This window comes from Chiloscyllium punctatum, chromosome 46 (genome assembly GCF_047496795.1).
Source record: "Chiloscyllium punctatum isolate Juve2018m chromosome 46, sChiPun1.3, whole genome shotgun sequence".
Taxonomy (NCBI): Eukaryota; Metazoa; Chordata; class Chondrichthyes; order Orectolobiformes; family Hemiscylliidae; genus Chiloscyllium; species Chiloscyllium punctatum.
The window spans coordinates 49,529,380-49,546,981 of record NC_092784.1 but is presented as its reverse complement, the minus strand read 5'-3'; the positions used below and the strand labels follow the sequence as shown (position 1 = coordinate 49,546,981).

Below are 17,602 nucleotides of genomic sequence, written 5' to 3'. Positions count from 1 at the left end.
ATCTTGCACTCATCTAGATTGAAATTCATTTGCCACTGATCAGATGGTCTTTCTCCTCCTGAGAACTAAGGCCATCATCCTCACTATTTATCACCTCACCAATTTTTCCATCATCCTTAAACTGACAGATCAATCTGCCTACATTCAAGTATAAATTGCTTATATATACCACAAACAGCAAGGAGCATCAGCTCACATTAACAGGGTTAAATTCCATCTGCCTCTGATCTGCCCATCTGACCAGGGCAGGTAATGGCCTCATGTTATTATCGCTGGGGAATTGGGTTTGAATCCTGTTACAGCAGATGGTGGAATTTGAATTCAATAAAAATAGCTGGAATTAAGAATCTAGTGATGGCCATGAATTGATTGTTAGAAAAACTGTCTGGTTCACTAATATCCCTAATACTTACTTAGGAAAGGAAACTGCCATCTTTACCTGGTCTGGCTTACATGTGACTCTGTACCTATAGAAATTTGGTTGACTCCTAACTGCCCTCTGGATAATTAGGGATGGACTATAAATGCTGTCTAGTCAGCAACACCCTCATCCCATGAATAAATTTTTAAAAATCTGTTTATATCCATCATTAATCTTCCTCCTCATTGTCAACCACCCAGCTAATCTTTGTATTATCTGCAAACTTACTTATTATCCATCTCACATTATCATCTGCATAACTTATGAATATCAGAAACAATAAAGAATCCAGCACTGATCGCTGTGATACGCCAGTGCATATTGGGCTCCAGTCACACAAAAAGCTGCCTACCACCAACATCTGTCTCCTGGCATAAACCAATTCTGGATCCATCCAACTTGCCAAGTGAACCTGGATCCCATGAGCTTTTACCTTTCTATCAGTTTCCCGTGTGACAATATTTGAGAGTAATCAATCAGGACAGTAATTGGCCAGGTTGGATTTGTTCTGATTTTTGTTGGCAATTTTCTACATTGTTGGATAGATGTCAAAGTTGTAACTATTCTGCACAACCTGACTAGGCATGTGGCAAGTTCAGCAGCCCAAATTTTCATAATGTTCTTAGGGGCCATAGCCTTTACAATATCCAAGGTCTTCAGCCATTTCTTGTTATATGGAATGAATTGAAATGGACGAAGTCAGACCTCTGTGGTGCTGGGTACCTCTGGAGGAGGGCAAGATGGATTGTCCACTCACCATTTCAGAATCAGGTTTTACCCATTTGAATATATACTTTCTAAACTGCAGTAATTTTTCAGGAATTCATTGGATGAAGGAAGATCCTTAAATAACAAGTATCTATAAATTGTGCACTAGACACTTTCACATGTGGATCAATAAAGCCTTAGTTTCCATTAGGCCATCAGATCTTGTTCTATCTGTGGCTAGACATACGGTGCACTTCCATATAAAATGAAGAATTTATTGGCTAACACGTTACTTATTTCCTTTTAAGAAAAACTAAGACAGTAGTTTTTCCTTTGGGTTGCAGTCAGTTTTTGAAAACTTGTGGGCAGGGAACCTGAACAACATGCAAGTGCTTTCAGGGGTTATTTGTGTAGTAAAGTTTTAAAACCAATGCTACTTATTCCTGTATATATATAAATAAATATATATATAAAAATGTATTGTAGGAATATTAATTATCTCAATGAAAATAACAATGCATATCACTAACATACAATACTGTACATTAAAGACAAACAAAATTAGCACAACTTTCAACAGTAAACATCTTTAAGGAACTTGAACAACTCAGCCTTCTGTTTATCCTTATTATTATTTCTTATTTGACCTACTTTAAGAGCAGTTGGTCCTGTTCCAAAAACTAGTGCCTGAGGGACTCGCTGGACCTTGACTCGTTGCTCAGGGCTGGCTGGTAACATGGAGAAAAATGGAACCTGCTCAATAATCACTTTCTGCTCTGTGCTGGGAAGATGCTGGGGAGTAAATCGAATCACTTCGACTCTTGGTGCGGAGGTTGAGGGCATCATGTGCAAGACGTGTACTTTGTGTTCTGGACTCAATGCTTGGGAGTTTCCTAACTGATGTTCTTCATGAATATTGTTCTTTGAGTTGGGAGAATCGGCAACTACCTGCAGCTTCTGATCTTTCTCTATCAAACTGGAAATCTCATTCTCCGTGCTCTAGTGTACAATATAAGCAAATAATTCTTACTAGATCAATATACTCTACCAAAATAAAGTTATAACAGCAAAAGGTGGATGAACATGCTAACAGAACTGGACCAAATACAACCAATTTGAAAGATTTTTCTAATGGTTTCTAAGTCTGAAACATTAACTTTGGCATACCGCAATCCAATTCCTAAGGGATCCAGACCTAAGGTACAAGATTATTCTTAATTTAAGTGGGGAAATCAATTTAGTCATGAAGCAGATGTGGGAAATACAAAAAGTAAACTGGTGCAGGGAGGCTGACTGGTGAAAGGGGGAAGGCATGGAATCTGTGCCAAATGTAAACTGACAATTCTGGATACAAAAACAATTCCATTCCCCAGCATGGTCATCCCTCATCTTGTACACAAAATTCACAATATACTCTAAAAGAATTTGTGAAACAACTTGATATACACATTTTATAATGCTAACTTATCTATCTAGGTTATAAAGACATCCACTATCTGGTTTCTAAAAAATGGAAGCAAATGGAATTGAATTGTTTGCCTATAAAAGACAATCAACTCTTTAATTTGATTGTTTTTCCAAATTTAAGATTTTTCATCCCAATAGGAAGCATTCAGTCAGAAACAGCAAGACGCTAGAGAACTATTAGAGAACAAACCTAAGTAGGTTAAAAAGTGAATATGTAAATAATTTTCAATATAAGTTATTGTTCTGGTGAAAAGCAAATCAGATACTAGGAGATGACATACTTAATTAAGTTAATTTATCGATACTTATGACTCCACAGATTGTTTATATATAAACACTTGTTTTATTTAATTCTGATAAATGAAAGAACATATCATTGCAAGTCATTTTAACCTTAGATAAACTGCTCGTTTCAAGCCAAACAAATCCTGAGACTATTAAGACAAGTTAGAATTGGCTGATTAGAATAAATTTCAGAAAACTACTTAAGTGGAATATGGCCTACCTCCAATAATTTTGGCTTGTTTTTGCTCACTCCAGATTAAAGTTTCAAACAAAATCAATGCTTGCAATAAAAATATGCATTTTTCTAATTTTACAAGAAATGTAACCCTATCTGGTTAAATTCAGATTTGTATCCTGTATTAATGATGAAATTTAAAATTATCTACCATGAGCATGGCATACCTCATCTTTTGAATGCAATAGATTCACATTAATAGGTAATCACGAAACAAGTAAAATTATTGAGACACTGACTTTTTAATAAAGCTTTTACTGAGATACGGCATTTTTCTACACTCACTGGGCATCCTGAAGTATATGTAAAAGTTTGAAAGATGTTACCAAGACATAATGCAGGCTTCCTTAACACTGCATTCTCCATATTATTTAGTTAAGTTACATATTAATTCACAAAGCAGTGTTAATGCCAACTAGAAGCATTGAAAGTATGCTCCAATAATTCAATAACAACACACGCTTCTCCAGCATCTTTAACAAAGCTGAATACTGTGGCAACACTAAACAAAACTTGACACCAAACAGCAGAAGGAAATACTAAGATAGTTAACTGAAAGATTGATCCAAGTGGCTTTAAGCACAAGCTCAAATTCAGAGCAAAAGAGATGGAGTGTTTTAGGGAAAGAATTCCAGCAGCTAAGGGAAAAGCCACCAAAGTTGGAGTGACTAGAACTGGGATAAAAAGGTTAAAATCTCCAAAAGACTCGGCCATTAAATGTAAGAGTTGTGTTGTACTATGCAATGAAAATGAATAGTCATACATTTGATGCCTGCTCTGTATTGAGTAAAATCACTATGGACAATAGTTGTAGTCCAGTTATTGATGGTTTCCAACTTAGAAGGAAGGCAGGAAATCAGCTTTGATTGCTATTCTGATTCAGGAACTACAGCTGAAAAGTGCATGTCTGATGCATAAAGCATAGCTATGATTCCATGAGACTTTCTTTTCTTTGAATAGTTAACCGTCAGTATCCTAATTATACAACAAAAATTGAAGCATTGTGTATGATACAAAAAGATAACTTTAGAACTGAATTCCATCATTAGTTACTGCCTTCAACAAAGAGAAGAGAAATTTATAAAGTGAGAAATGAAGTCTTGTCCCTATCTGGTCTTGATACAACTATTTGCTTGCTTTTCAAATAAGAAAAAAGTGTGTAATTTCACCTTAGGTTTTTCTGCTCTGGGTTAGATGCTTCTTTGATAAAATCTTGAGGTGGAGATGCTGGTGTTGGACTGGGGTGGATGAACTCAGAAGTCAAGCGGCACCAGGTTATAGTCCAACAGGTTTAATTGAAATCACAAGCCTTTGGAGCACTGCACCTTCATCAGCTGACAAAGGAGCAGCACTCCAAAAGCTTGTGATTTCAAATAAACCTGTTGGAAAAAACCTGGTGTCGTGTGACTTCTGAGCAAAAACAAAATCTGATTCAATTGAATGGCCACCTCATTGAGGAAAATAATAACCATAGAGCAACATGAGAATTACTTTGTCAAATGATAAGATCTCATATTGCCATTAATGATGATAATGTTCCTTTGTTACAACATAAATCATTGATCATCATGATTCTGTCCTTTCTATGCAATATAGAACATATATTTCTCAGACTGAAGTCATAACTTACAATTAACAAAATCAATAATGCCCATAACTTGATTCCCAAGTTAGTTTGAGTGGAGAAAATATAAGAATGGAGATAACAAAATAAACAATGCTACATACCTCCTGAGAAACATGAACTTGCTGAAGTGCTTGTACTGATAACTGTTGAACTTGGCTAGTTTTAGCAGCCTGGGGTGTTGTTTGCACAACAGACCTCTGTAAAATCAAAATTAAAAATAATTAATTCTACTTTGAGCTTGACCTATAGCTATCAACTTACTTCCTTACTTTATTTTTTGCAGTGTCACATATTTAATATTTCGAACGCTTTGTCATATGAAGACCCAAAGGATTGCTGAACAAAGTGTTTTCAAACTGCTGCACATATCTTCTCCTCCCTTAGCGTAGCAGATATAAAATTTAGAACATGATAAAAATCATCTTCTGATAAAAACTGTCAGAGCATCAGTAATAGTACCATAGAAATTTCATACATTGCTCGGGCAAAATTGGGGCAGCAATGAGCTGAAAAGCTAATCTTCTCCAACAGCTGACATCAGAGAAACAGTTCTTTACAGAGCATAGCAATTGAATTGGGTGTCCAAACAGAACTGAAAAATAAAATTTATGGGAATCAGATCCTAAGCAGGTGACTTTTAAAATTATTTTTCAGAGGACTTTGGAAGCATTGAGTGCTCTCTCCTTACACTTCTTAAATAATAAACTTGGCAAACTTTTCCAACATGTTGCAATGATCAACAGTTGTAAAGGGTTGTACCCACAGTTGCTTCTGGGGGTAATTTGTAAGGCACAGCAGAAATTCATCCCATGGAAGACTTAGCATACTACGGGGAAGACAAGGCAACCATGGCTAATGAGGGAAGTCAGGGACAGCATAAAAGCAAAAGATAAAGTGTACAATGTGGTGAAGATCTGTGGAAGGCCAGAGAATAGAGGAAAACTAAAAAAAAAGGGGAAGAAGATCAAACATTAGAGTAAGCCAACTAGTAATACAAAAGAAGATTTCAAGAGTTTTTTTTTAAAAGATATATAAAATGTAAGAGAGAAGCAGCAGTGGACATTGGACTGCTGGAAAATAAGACAGGAGACGTAGTAACAGGGAATAAGGACAAGGAGGAGGAACTGAATAGGTACTTTGCATCAATCTTCACTGTAGCATATCAGAACTTCAAGATAGTTAGGGGGCAGAGCTGAGTGCAATTGCCATTACTAAGGAAAATATGCTGAAAGGTCTGAAGTTGGATAAATCACCTAGACCAATGGACTACACCCCAGGGCCTGAAGGAGTTAGCTGAGGAGATTGTGAAGGCATTGGTGATCTTTCAGGAATCACTGGTGTCAGGGAGGGGTCTAGAGCATTGGTAAATGGTTAATGTAACACTCCTGTTTAAGAAGAGATGGAAGGCAGAAGACAGGCATTTATAGGTTGGTTAGCCTGACCTCACCTACTAGTAAGATGGAGATTGTGGAGTACTTGGAAGTGCATGGTAAAATAGAGCTGAGACAGCATGATTTCATCAAGGGGAGATCATGCCTGACAAATTTGTTAGCATTCTTTGAGGAGGCAATGGGCAAGTAGGACAAATGACAGCCAGTGGGCATCCTAATTGGATTTCCAGAAGGCCTCTGACTAGGTGCTACACTGGAGCCTGCTAAATAAAAGCCCATGGTGCTAGGGGCAAGGTACTGAATTGAAAAAGAGGAGAGACTGATTGACAGGTGGCAAACACTGGGGGATAAAGAGATCTTTTTCAGGATGGCAGCTGTGTGACTAATGGGGTTCTGCATGAGTCTGTTGGGACTACAACTATTCACATTACACATTAACAATCTGGACAAATGAAATTTGGGCATTGTTGCAAGGTTTGCAGATGACACAAAGATAGGTGGAGGGACAGGTGCATTGAGGAAGCAAGGAGGCTGCAGAAAAACTTGGACAGACTAGGTGACTGAACCAAGAAGAGGCAGATGGAATACAATGTGGGAAAGTGAGACGTTGATACAGGCATAGACTATTTTCTAAGTGGAGAAAGGCTTCAGAAATCTCAGCACAAAGGGCCTTAGACATCCTAGTTCAGGATTCTCTTAAGGGCTAGAATACAAGAGCAGGGATGCAAAAAAGGCTGCATCAAGCTCTAGTCTAATGGCATTTGGAATATTGTGGGTAGTTTTGAACCCGTATCTAAGTAAGGATTTAGTGGCCTTGGAAGGGGTCCAGAGGAGGTTCACAAGAATGATCCCAGAACTGAAGGGCTTGTCATATGAGGAGCAGTTGTGGACTTGATGGAGTTTAGAATGATAAAAAGAGATCTCATTGAAACTTACAGAATATTGGGAGGTCTGATTAGAGTAAACATGGAGAAATGCTGCCACTAGTAGGACAGACTAGGACTCGAGAGCACAGCCTCAGACTGAAGGCACAACTCTTTAGAACTGAGATGAGGAGAAATTTCTTCAGACTGAAGTTAGCGATTCTGTGGAATTTATTGCTGTAGAAGACTGTAGAGGCCAAGTCATTGCATGTCTTTAAGACAGAGAGAGGCAGGTTCTTGATTAGGAAGCGAATCAAGGTTTCACAGAGATGGCAGGAAAATTGGATTGAGAAACATATCAGCCATGATCAAATAGTGGAGCAGACTTGATGACCAAAATGGCCTAATTCTGCACCTATATCTAATATCTAGATCTAAGAACAAACTAAATGGCCTTTGGATAGGTACTTCGTTGCTTCTCACTTTCCTTGATGTTTTTGCAACTTTGCTCTTCAAAGATCTAGACACAAGTATTGCTTTACCAAAAGAATCAAGAACGATAATTAGGACCACTGTGATGGGAAATCATTGCCAAGAAGATTAATTATCTATGCATAGTGTTTTTAACACATAAAAATGTATACTATTCTGCATTATTTCGCTTTGGCAACACACCTTTAGAAAATGTGGCATGCCTGTTTATGAAATTGGGCCAGAAGTGTTTTAATTAACACTATAGACAAGAATCAATCAATTCAAATGGTCCAGAATATATCTGAGTAATTAACACCTATATGAGACAAGTTGTTTGGAAACTAGTTAAATCCATAGGTTTTCAGTTTTCCTTTTTTTTGATTAAAATACTTTTGTAACTCTAGATAAGAAAAATATGAAATGCAATACTATTGGAGATACTTATTAATAGTGACAATAAATCTGTAACAATAGCTTACAACAGACCTCAATTTAAAAAAGCACTTTCTGAATCTTGCCCTTTAAATGCAAACTCCAATTGGCTGACTCAGCACCTAATATTCTGGGAAGCAAATGTGGGCACATTTCCGACGGGGAAAGAATTGTCATGCTCTGTTCACACTGAAAGTAGTGCTAACCCTACTGCAAATTATAGTCCCAGTAAGTATTTGAGAATGTGAATGTAATATCGGTTTGTCAAGCCTCACTCAGGAGAACCAGACAATAAGATTGTCTGCAACCTATGTTTTTGAAATATATTTGTCCTGGTTGCAGACCCTGATGGGACTCTGCCCAACAACATTATTGTATTTCTTGCCAGTCAAGGGTTATTATATTAACTGCAAATTTTATCCACTGGTTCTAGCTTTCTTAATTTTCATTATCAGCCTTTCCAATTGACTAGCATTTTTGTCAACATCCTTATTCAAAATCTTTTACGATTTCATTTCCATTATTTCATTACCTTATTTTTAGTAAGGGTTTTCAGACTTTACGTTGTAGCTTTTTTTCCTTCCAATTTTAAAAAATAGGAACATTAACCATTTTCACCCTCATGTGCCTCTCCATTACATACTGATTTCTATTTGATGTGCAGAAATTTTGCTTATACATTGCATTATCACTTGGTAGTTTCTTTCAACCAGCTAGCAATGTCTTTAAGCTTATGCCTTTCTTTACAATGGAAACACACATCATCCCCAAGAAAACATTCTGCAGCTCCCATATACACTTAACCAAATTACATTATCATTAGCACCATTAAATTTAACTGCTTAATTCATAGTATAAATATTTTAAGACAATAACATATGAATTAACACAGAGAGATAATGTGACAGGAAAAATGTATTCGTTATATGCAAATAAAATATAATTCAGAATTACAAAGTGATACATTTTCAGAGGAAGAATGTAAAATGACAAATAAACAATCTTAAAGTGGATGCAAAAACAGTGACGTCTGAGGGTTCACATGAATAAAACTTTGTTACAAGGACATGTTGATAAAATATTTTAAAACAGAAGATCCTTGGTTTTTACAAAGAGAGGCAGTGAGTTCAAAAAGGGAGTAATGCCAATACATTTTAAGTTACCGATTAAGCCTCAACTACAATTTTGAGGCCCGGTCTCTTCATCATTTTTAAAGTAAGATTTCAAGGTACTTGAATGACACAAGGCTAAGGAATGTCATGGAATTGATCTCCTTAGAGCAGAAAAGGTTACTGGAGATTTAATGTAGAAAATTATATGGCTTTTTGATATAGATCTTCTGCTGCTAAAGGCAAGAGAGTTAGCAATCATTGCCTATCTCTTCTCTTAAATCTGTATGCAAAGTGGAGAGAAATGTATTTACACAGGAAGTTCTTATAACCTGAAAGGTACCCAATCATACTGTGTTCAATGACGAGTTGGACTGAAAGGTCTGTTTCAGTGTTGTACATCTCTATGACTCTATGGTGTGTATACATATCTAAACACTGACATGTGCAGACAACAGCGTTGGGAGATGCCTCTGCCTACAACTTCACGCGTTAATTTCACACATAACACGGAAGTCAAGTCCATTTGTGCTGATGATTTGCACAAAACTTAATATCATACTCACACTTACATCGGAAGTGACTGAAATCTCTGTAATGTGTCCTCTCAGAAAAGTAGGATCCAGAGGAAGGATACTTATGCGAAATACAGGTGAAGTGCTGTATGAAACTGTCCATCATGTATTCGCTCCAGTTATTCTGAATGTCTCAGGTATTAAGTTACTATCAGTGTTGAAAACTTTACTTTGCATTTATAAGGAGTTGGTCAAAGAGATTGTTTAATCAAGAGGCTTACACACTGAAGGAAAAATAAAAAGCACAGAAGTTTGATAGGAGATGCTTCAGGCATTTATGGTGCAGTAGCTTCTACAGTTAATGGCTTACACAGACTTAAAATCACATTTTAGTATATGTATCATAGACAAATGCCTACAGATAGATGATAGAGGATATGACTCAGACAGATGACAGATGATAATGACAACAGAGGTCTTTGACACTTGGAACAATGCTAGAAATCAGGACCCTGCTGAGTTCCATATAGATGGTAAGCCTCTGGAACTGACTGTTTAAGAACTGATGGAGATGCAGAGAAAAGCAGTAAATATCTGGGAGAGGTGTCAGAGCTCTCATACAGACCAGAGCGAAAGATGGAGAAATCTGTTTGTGTTTTGTTTGTTGTGATAGCTCTGGCATGCTACCTTGATGGAAAGTGAGGCCACATTTTTCATCCAGCAGAACACCCAGAGGTGGACAGATACATCTTCAGACATTTACTCCATCACTCTAGCTATGGTGCAGTGCAATAATTGCTAAGAAAGAGGTGGATAAGACACCTTGGTCTCTCGTTGTCCTGCTCAAGGAGTCAGAAAAGTGCCACTGCTCATTGACAGGAAGAAGAACTTTTAGTCAAGTACCTGACTGACTTTATCCCAGTGCACTCCAAGGATACCCAACCAGTCCTTTTTCCCAGTGACCAAGTCACTTCCAACAGATCAGGGTGAGGAGAGTGCACATATGCTGAAAAACGTTGCATTTTTATCATGCTAGTTGCTGCAATAGTTGTGTACATTCAAAAGAATGCACCTTATTCTCAATCAGTTCTGAATGATATTCATTGTCAGTTGTGGCATCTTGGAGTTTCCTGACATGAGCAGGCTTCCTGACATTGAACAGCATTTGTAGAGGCAGATGTCTGAAGTACATCCAAAAACCTAGCAATTGGTGTGCACTCAACTCTCCTGCCTCTGAAGCTGCTGTCTGAACAGTGTCACTAGCCAAGTCACTGCATGCCTTGCTGGTGTTTACATGATAGAGTTCTTCCCAAAGATTTCTCTTAATCGGTGAACGTGTCAGTGACATATGTATCACTGCCAAATTGCAAGTACATGTAGCTTCCAATGCAATGTGTATCTGGGTTTGCTGGTGCCATGTGTCTGCAGCAATTTTTCTTCTGCCGCCCAAAGTTGTGTGAATGTGCAAAGTTATACATGCTGTGTCCAGTTCCTATGGTCACAGATGCTGCAAAGCTGTCTGAGCAGCACACTGAGTGCAAGTGGAATGTGCATCATTTCAAAATGGTCAACCATAAAAATCACAAACAAGGAGAATGATAGCCTATAGTTGTGCACAGATGGTTAGTGCCACACTTGGCTAGGAACCTGGTGGCAATGAGTGGCTCTTGGGGTTGTCTGCCATATTGCACCATAGTCAGTGTATCTGCAACATCCACTCCCTGAAGTAACATCATCTTCTTCCCCTTCCTCTTCATCAGAGAAGACATCTGGCTCCTTCATCTTCCCTTTGCAACTTCTGGCTGCTGCTTCATTGAATCCAGGGTCACATTCTGTCAGTTTCTCTGTAGTTGCACTATAGCCATCAGCCATCACGCATGCCTGAGGTTATCTGTGAACCGATGGAATGATTAAGTCTCGTGAGGCCTTCCCTCCTATCCTGAACACTTCTGTTCAATGCAAAGGCATATGCTGTACTTAATATCAGGCAACCATGGCCTCCACCCACCTGTGATCAATACCATCCTGGAGGAGGATAGACAACATCACTTTGTTGATGTAGTTATTTTCATGGACATCAGAGCAGTACCTTGGTAAGGGAAGTCATGACAATGCAGGCCCACTGAATCATTATTGAGCTTTCCAACTTCAGCCTCAGTCCAACAAACTTACCTTGCCCTTAGAGAGGTTTCACCCATCACTTTAACAGAAATGAGCACCTATCAGAGAACAAAGCACAATGAAACATGGTTCTGACTCAATCTGCCATTAACTATCATAAACTAATTCCATAATCTTTTAATTTCCCTCAGCTACCCTCAATCATAGAATCCCAACAACATGGAAGCAGGTTATTCAGCTCATCGAGTGCACACCACCCCTCTGAAGAGCATCAGACCCAAGTCACCACCCCCATCCTATCCCTTTGTCTCTGCATTTCCACTTAACCTGGACACGATGGGAAATTTAGCATGGCAAACTATCTAATCTGCACATCTTTAGACTATGGGAGGAAACCGGACCACTGAGAGGAAACTTAGATATACAGGGAGAACATGCAAACTCCACATAGGCTCCAAGGGTTGAATCGAACCCGGGTTCCTGGTGCTGTGAAGCAGCAGTGATAACCATTGAGGCACTGTGCCAACCCTCAATTCTCACAAATTCTGGAATATCCCTCTCCCCAAAATCATTCTTCTGACATTGAAGTTGTCTGCATGGTCCACCATCTCTGTTGCCCATGAAAGATCATAGGGATGACAACTTCCTCCCTCTGAGTCAACAGAAGCTGTCCTTAAGTGCACAATCACTTTTTTCTCCCAATTTTGCTGGGATGTCAGTTGACTGAGATCCATATGGCAGTCAGCTAATGTGTTTGAAAAAGGACTATTGAGGAAAGAACACGCCTGACCATGGTTCCTTTCCACTTAATTCCTCATTAGCAGGAAGTCCCATTGATCGGTCAATTATACTCACCAATAATTCCAAAACTTCACAAACTGTCCTTCCACTTGGAGGACCTGCATTTTTGGAGCTATTACATTTTCAGGTTCAAGAAATTCACTCCAAACCCCAGTTACATCAAAGCTCGCAACCCCCACCACCACCTGACCCTCTGCTTTACTTTTATCTCTCTCTGACCATGACATTACATTATTACTACATCCATCATACCCTTCTGTCCTTGACATGTCCTTCACCTTGCCTTGCTTCCCTGATTCCTCCATCCCTAGGTCAGCTCTGCCTGATGCGTTTTGCCTGTTGCCATCTGATCTCAGTCATGGCCTGTCATGGATCAATCAATGTTTCCCAAGGAGAAAGAACAACTGCTACTCATTCCAACTCCAGCAAGTAAAATATCTTGCCTGCTACACATCACTTGTATGCAGTTGGAATTCTGATGGCACACATTTCTCACTTGTGGAGAATCTTATTCAAGAAGTACATTTAATTCTGGTGAGAGTGCATTTTAATGAGCGTGAATGATATGCAAATATATGCAAAAAAAGTTCCCAAAGTTTGCTATTGGATAATTTGGCTTGCTCTCAAACCTCTGAGAACCAATATTGTTCTAGACCATTCTTGGTAAGTTAACTTATGGTTTTCTTTTGAACACTCTTCCTCAAAAGGCAGTTAAAGTACAGCCTTTGAATATTTTTAAGGCAGAGCACGATACATTATTGATAAACAAGGGGATGAAAAGTTATTAAGGACAGACAAAATTAATAAAAATTATCAGGTAAACCATGATCTTATGGAATGGCACAAAACGTTTGAGTGGCCTGTTCCTAATTCATATTTAGGAATGTTCCCCTGCCTCCCATGAGCAGCAAAAGATTCTGCCCATTGTTTCTATTCAATTCACCAATTTCCTTATGAATCAACTTGTTTGTGGAAAGCCAGAAGAAAAAAAAGCTATAATTTCCTTCATTGTAAGGTTGCATATGTTTCACAAACAGATCAAGAAAGTAAAATGTAATGAATAATTAACTGTACAATCAATCCTACGCTGACAAAATACACGTTTTAAGTGGTAGTTTTAATGCAAACTCACCATTTATCAAGAGAGACAAAATCTGCACTGTCTGTGTAAGTGAGTAATGCTTAATACCTGATCTCATCAACAACCACAGAAAGCCTTTTGATGACATATTAGCATCAATGCGATGGTTGAAAAACATAAATGAAAGGAAAAGGAAGTGCTGGGATGTCCAAACCACAACACTTTTTTGCTCGTTTGAAAAGGCAGTGCTCTAATCTGCTAAATTTTCCCTGATGCAATGCTAAAAATGAATTTCAAATAGCAGCACAATTAAAATAAAAGACTGCAAAATATTTTTTACGTTAAATATAATCTCAAAGCTTTGCAAATCCACAATCAAAATAGAATTGTCAAGAATTCAAAACATAGCATTAAAGGTAACAAGTATCATTGAAAGTTTTTTTTCCCAACATCATCCCCAAAGACTGACATCAAAAATAAAATCAAAGTGTTCTTGTACATGGAATACCATTGTCAGAAAAATGATGAAGAAAAAATTCATAGCAATAGCTTACAAAAGGAAAAGAGATTTATTTTTAAGATTCGAAGAATATGGGTAAGAAAGGGCAGGACAATGCAACTAAGTGGGTACAACTTTCAGAGTTAGTATGGACATAATAAACTGAATAATCTCTTCTGCTGTTAGTATATAATTTGGATCTCAAATTAAACCGAAGAGATTGAAGAATGCTTAGAATAAACCAAACAAATTGAAAACATGTCGTGGTAAAGATCTAAAAAAAATTTGAATAACCAAGACACAAGTACTTTCAGTATAAACTAAACTCATAAACACATTAATGCATAAGAGACTTAACTGGTCACAGATCTCTAAACAACAAACAATAGCTTTGAAAATCCTTAACATCAACAGCACTAGGATTAAATAATCTGTTAATTATCAAAAATCTGTACTTAATTACTCCAACTGATAACTGCACTATTTTTCCACTGCATTTTGTTTGTAGTCAAATTATATTGGCTAAACATTGTGAGGCACTAAAGTTAAAAGTTAATAGTTAAAATTGAAAGTTAATATCATCACTACATTGTGCACCAGCAATCCAAGATTATGCAGGATAGGCGTGGGTACTGCAATTGCAGTGTGGAGAAATCCAGGATATGCAGAATAAACTGTCAACACAAATTAAGTTTATTTTAAGAAAAAGATGAAGTAGACTTTACACTGGTCCATACAAGTAACAATAATGAGTAATGAAAGCACATTGAATAGGAACCATTCCTGAGGGCTATTAACATCAGTACTTACCAGTTGACCTAGAGTTTACAATGTTGCACTTTATTATGGAATGTAAATTTTAAATTCAGCCCAAGGCCTTTACTGTAACTTAGATATTAATAATTAACCACATCACCATTTATTGTTTAAAAATATTTCTCTTTTATTTTAAACCTCTTCTCCTGTTAATTTGATTATTGATTTATTGTTTTACATCCTTTTCTAACATTATGGAATTATTACTATCCTTGCTTTATTAAGGATACAATTTATCATTACTATCCCAAAAATCTGTTACCGTTTTACTGGAAATTAAAAATAAAACTTAGATTGCTAGAACAAATTGAAGTTCTTACAGCTATAATTCCTTAACAGTTTCCTAGCAGTTTGAGACTATAAAACTGAAGCAATCATCCAATGTAAGATTTGTTTCATTTTAAATTCTTTCAGATTAATTGAGAACATTTTTATTCACTTGGTAATTAAGCTAATGCGCCTTTTGTTTACATTAGATGATGTAATGCATTTAGATGTAGCAACACAAAGTCACAAAGCAGTTTAAAATGAGTATAGTTCACACAATTTCTGTAAATTTGACTTTGAGACTTCTACAGTGGGCGCATATATTTCTGGAATAATTCTTAGGGAAGATTGCGTTCATGGAATAGTTTGACAAAGAAAAAGGGTGTCAAGCATATGAGACAATAATGTAAATTACACTGAAGTGGATCTTTGCAGTGACCCCTTTTGAAGAAAGAAATAATAGAGCAATTCCAGGAATTATTGAATATATGAAGATTCTGGTATACTTGAAACTGAGCAGAATCTGACTGCAGACCTGGTCAAACATGAAATAGCTCCCCCAATAGCATTACTCCACATCTCTGGTGGAAAGTTGTCACTCAAAAGTAATCACTTTTTTTTCACTTCCTCTATTCTCTGCCAATAACATTCCCCTCCCACATTCCACACTCCTCTCCCCAAACACCTCTCCAAAAGACATAAGTTCCTTCATTAGTACAGTTGAAATGGCCATTGGTCAGGTATAAGATTATATTGTGAATGTCTACCAACCAAAGGTGCCCTAACATTCATAATGACAAATCATTTATGGTTTTACACTATGAAGAAATGTATTAGTGAACTGATTAGTAGAGTTTAATGAGACATAACTGTCAGGTAACAAATTTAATCACTTGTGGAAAATATACACACTCAATAGTTTGCAATATTTGCCACAAATTTGTATTACTGCAATCTACAAAGATATCCGATAAGGATTGATATTAATATTGAAACTGCATAACCATACCAATTCTTCTTCTTCTTTTATTACAACGATACTAAGAGCAGGATAACAGCATCCGTACCCATGAAAGATTTGGCACAAGATGATTTAATTAAGATTATTCTGAATTTTTTTCACTAATGCTATAATTCACTGTAGGAGTATCAATCACGGATTAAGAATGTCTTTCAGTAAATTACTAACAGAATTTGTGGCATCCCTATTCATAATCTAAGTAACATCTCTAAAACTGTTACCTGATGCATTACTTTTACCTGCTGGACTCCCAGCAGCTGGAGCTGCGGGAACTGGTCCACTTTTGACTGTACCACATTCTGTACTAGAAGTCTCTGCTCAGGAGAAAAGTTATACATTATAGAGAATCCAACTTAAAATGCACTCTGAAACAATTGTAACGTGGTGTAAGGAAATTCAATCAACATATATACCCAACCCATGTCTGAACTTCCCACTCAACAGAAACAATTGCTTTCTGTCATTGATAGAAAAAAAGCAAAACCTTATTAACTCTTTGAAGTAATCAAATTAATCACTTCTGCACACAGGGTGATGAATAATAATTTATGCTTACAAACTATTAAAAAAATTGGCAATGTGATACAATTTAATGCACAAACTACAGCTTAATCTGGTAACAAACTGATATTAAAATTACAATTTATCTATCCAATCATCCTATTCAGGTATGCTACCCTTTTAAAAAAACGGATGACTTCTAAGATAAGCCACTTACGTCCTATTTGCTGACTTACTAGAGGGTGGGCAAACTTTCCTTCCCAATATTCCCACTTCTATTCCTGTCATAGAAACGCATTGCCAAATGTTCTCATTTAGCAAGAAGGCAACACCAAAGAAGTAATCTACAAAAACATAATCAATGGTAATTTGTTCAGGCACCAAGAGGCAAGGCATTTTGGTATAGAACTCGAAGAGTTGGTTTTCCATTGAGTAATGAGCCACTAAATAAAACTGTTTGTGAAGATCTAAGACCCCTCAAGAAGGGCCTCTTGATTCGAGATCGGTCAAAAGAATCGACAAATGCGGTCTATTCAAAAAAACAAGGGTCATTCATTCTATGACCACACCATAAAGGCATGGATCAAATTAATTCAATTCAATAAAGTTGATAAAAGTGTAAATATTATCAATATGTCTATTAATGTTTTTGAAAAGATCAGTGACCATCATAATGCATTTTCCTTCAACTATTTATACACTACATCCACCTGATGACGGAGCAGTGCTCCGAAAGCTAGTGTTTCCAATTAAACCTGTTGGACTATAACCTGGTGTTGTGTGATTTTTAACTTTGTACACCCCAGTCCAACACTGGCATCTCCAAATCATGTTGCATATATGTTGTGTTTAGTTGTTATATTTTTATTTTCAGTTTAGTTATTTATTGTGATAGGCCAGGCTAATATTCAAGATAATTTGGAACAGCCAGCCTTTGCTAGGTGACTGGTTAAAGATGTATGGAAGCA

General features: G+C 37.1%; 1 protein-coding gene across 3 annotated transcripts in view; it reads right to left on the bottom strand.

The window, feature by feature from the left end:
• The window catches only part of rfx1a (regulatory factor X, 1a (influences HLA class II expression)), a 145,232-nt gene that overhangs the window by 55,165 nt on the left and 72,465 nt on the right, over positions 1-17,602 (bottom strand). For all 3 annotated transcript variants that reach the window (XM_072564169.1, XM_072564170.1, XM_072564171.1), the window contains exon 4: positions 4,845-4,940. In XM_072564169.1, coding sequence (XP_072420270.1) covers positions 4,845-4,940 — 96 coding nt within the window. The remainder of the gene's footprint in view (positions 1-4,844; positions 4,941-17,602) is intronic.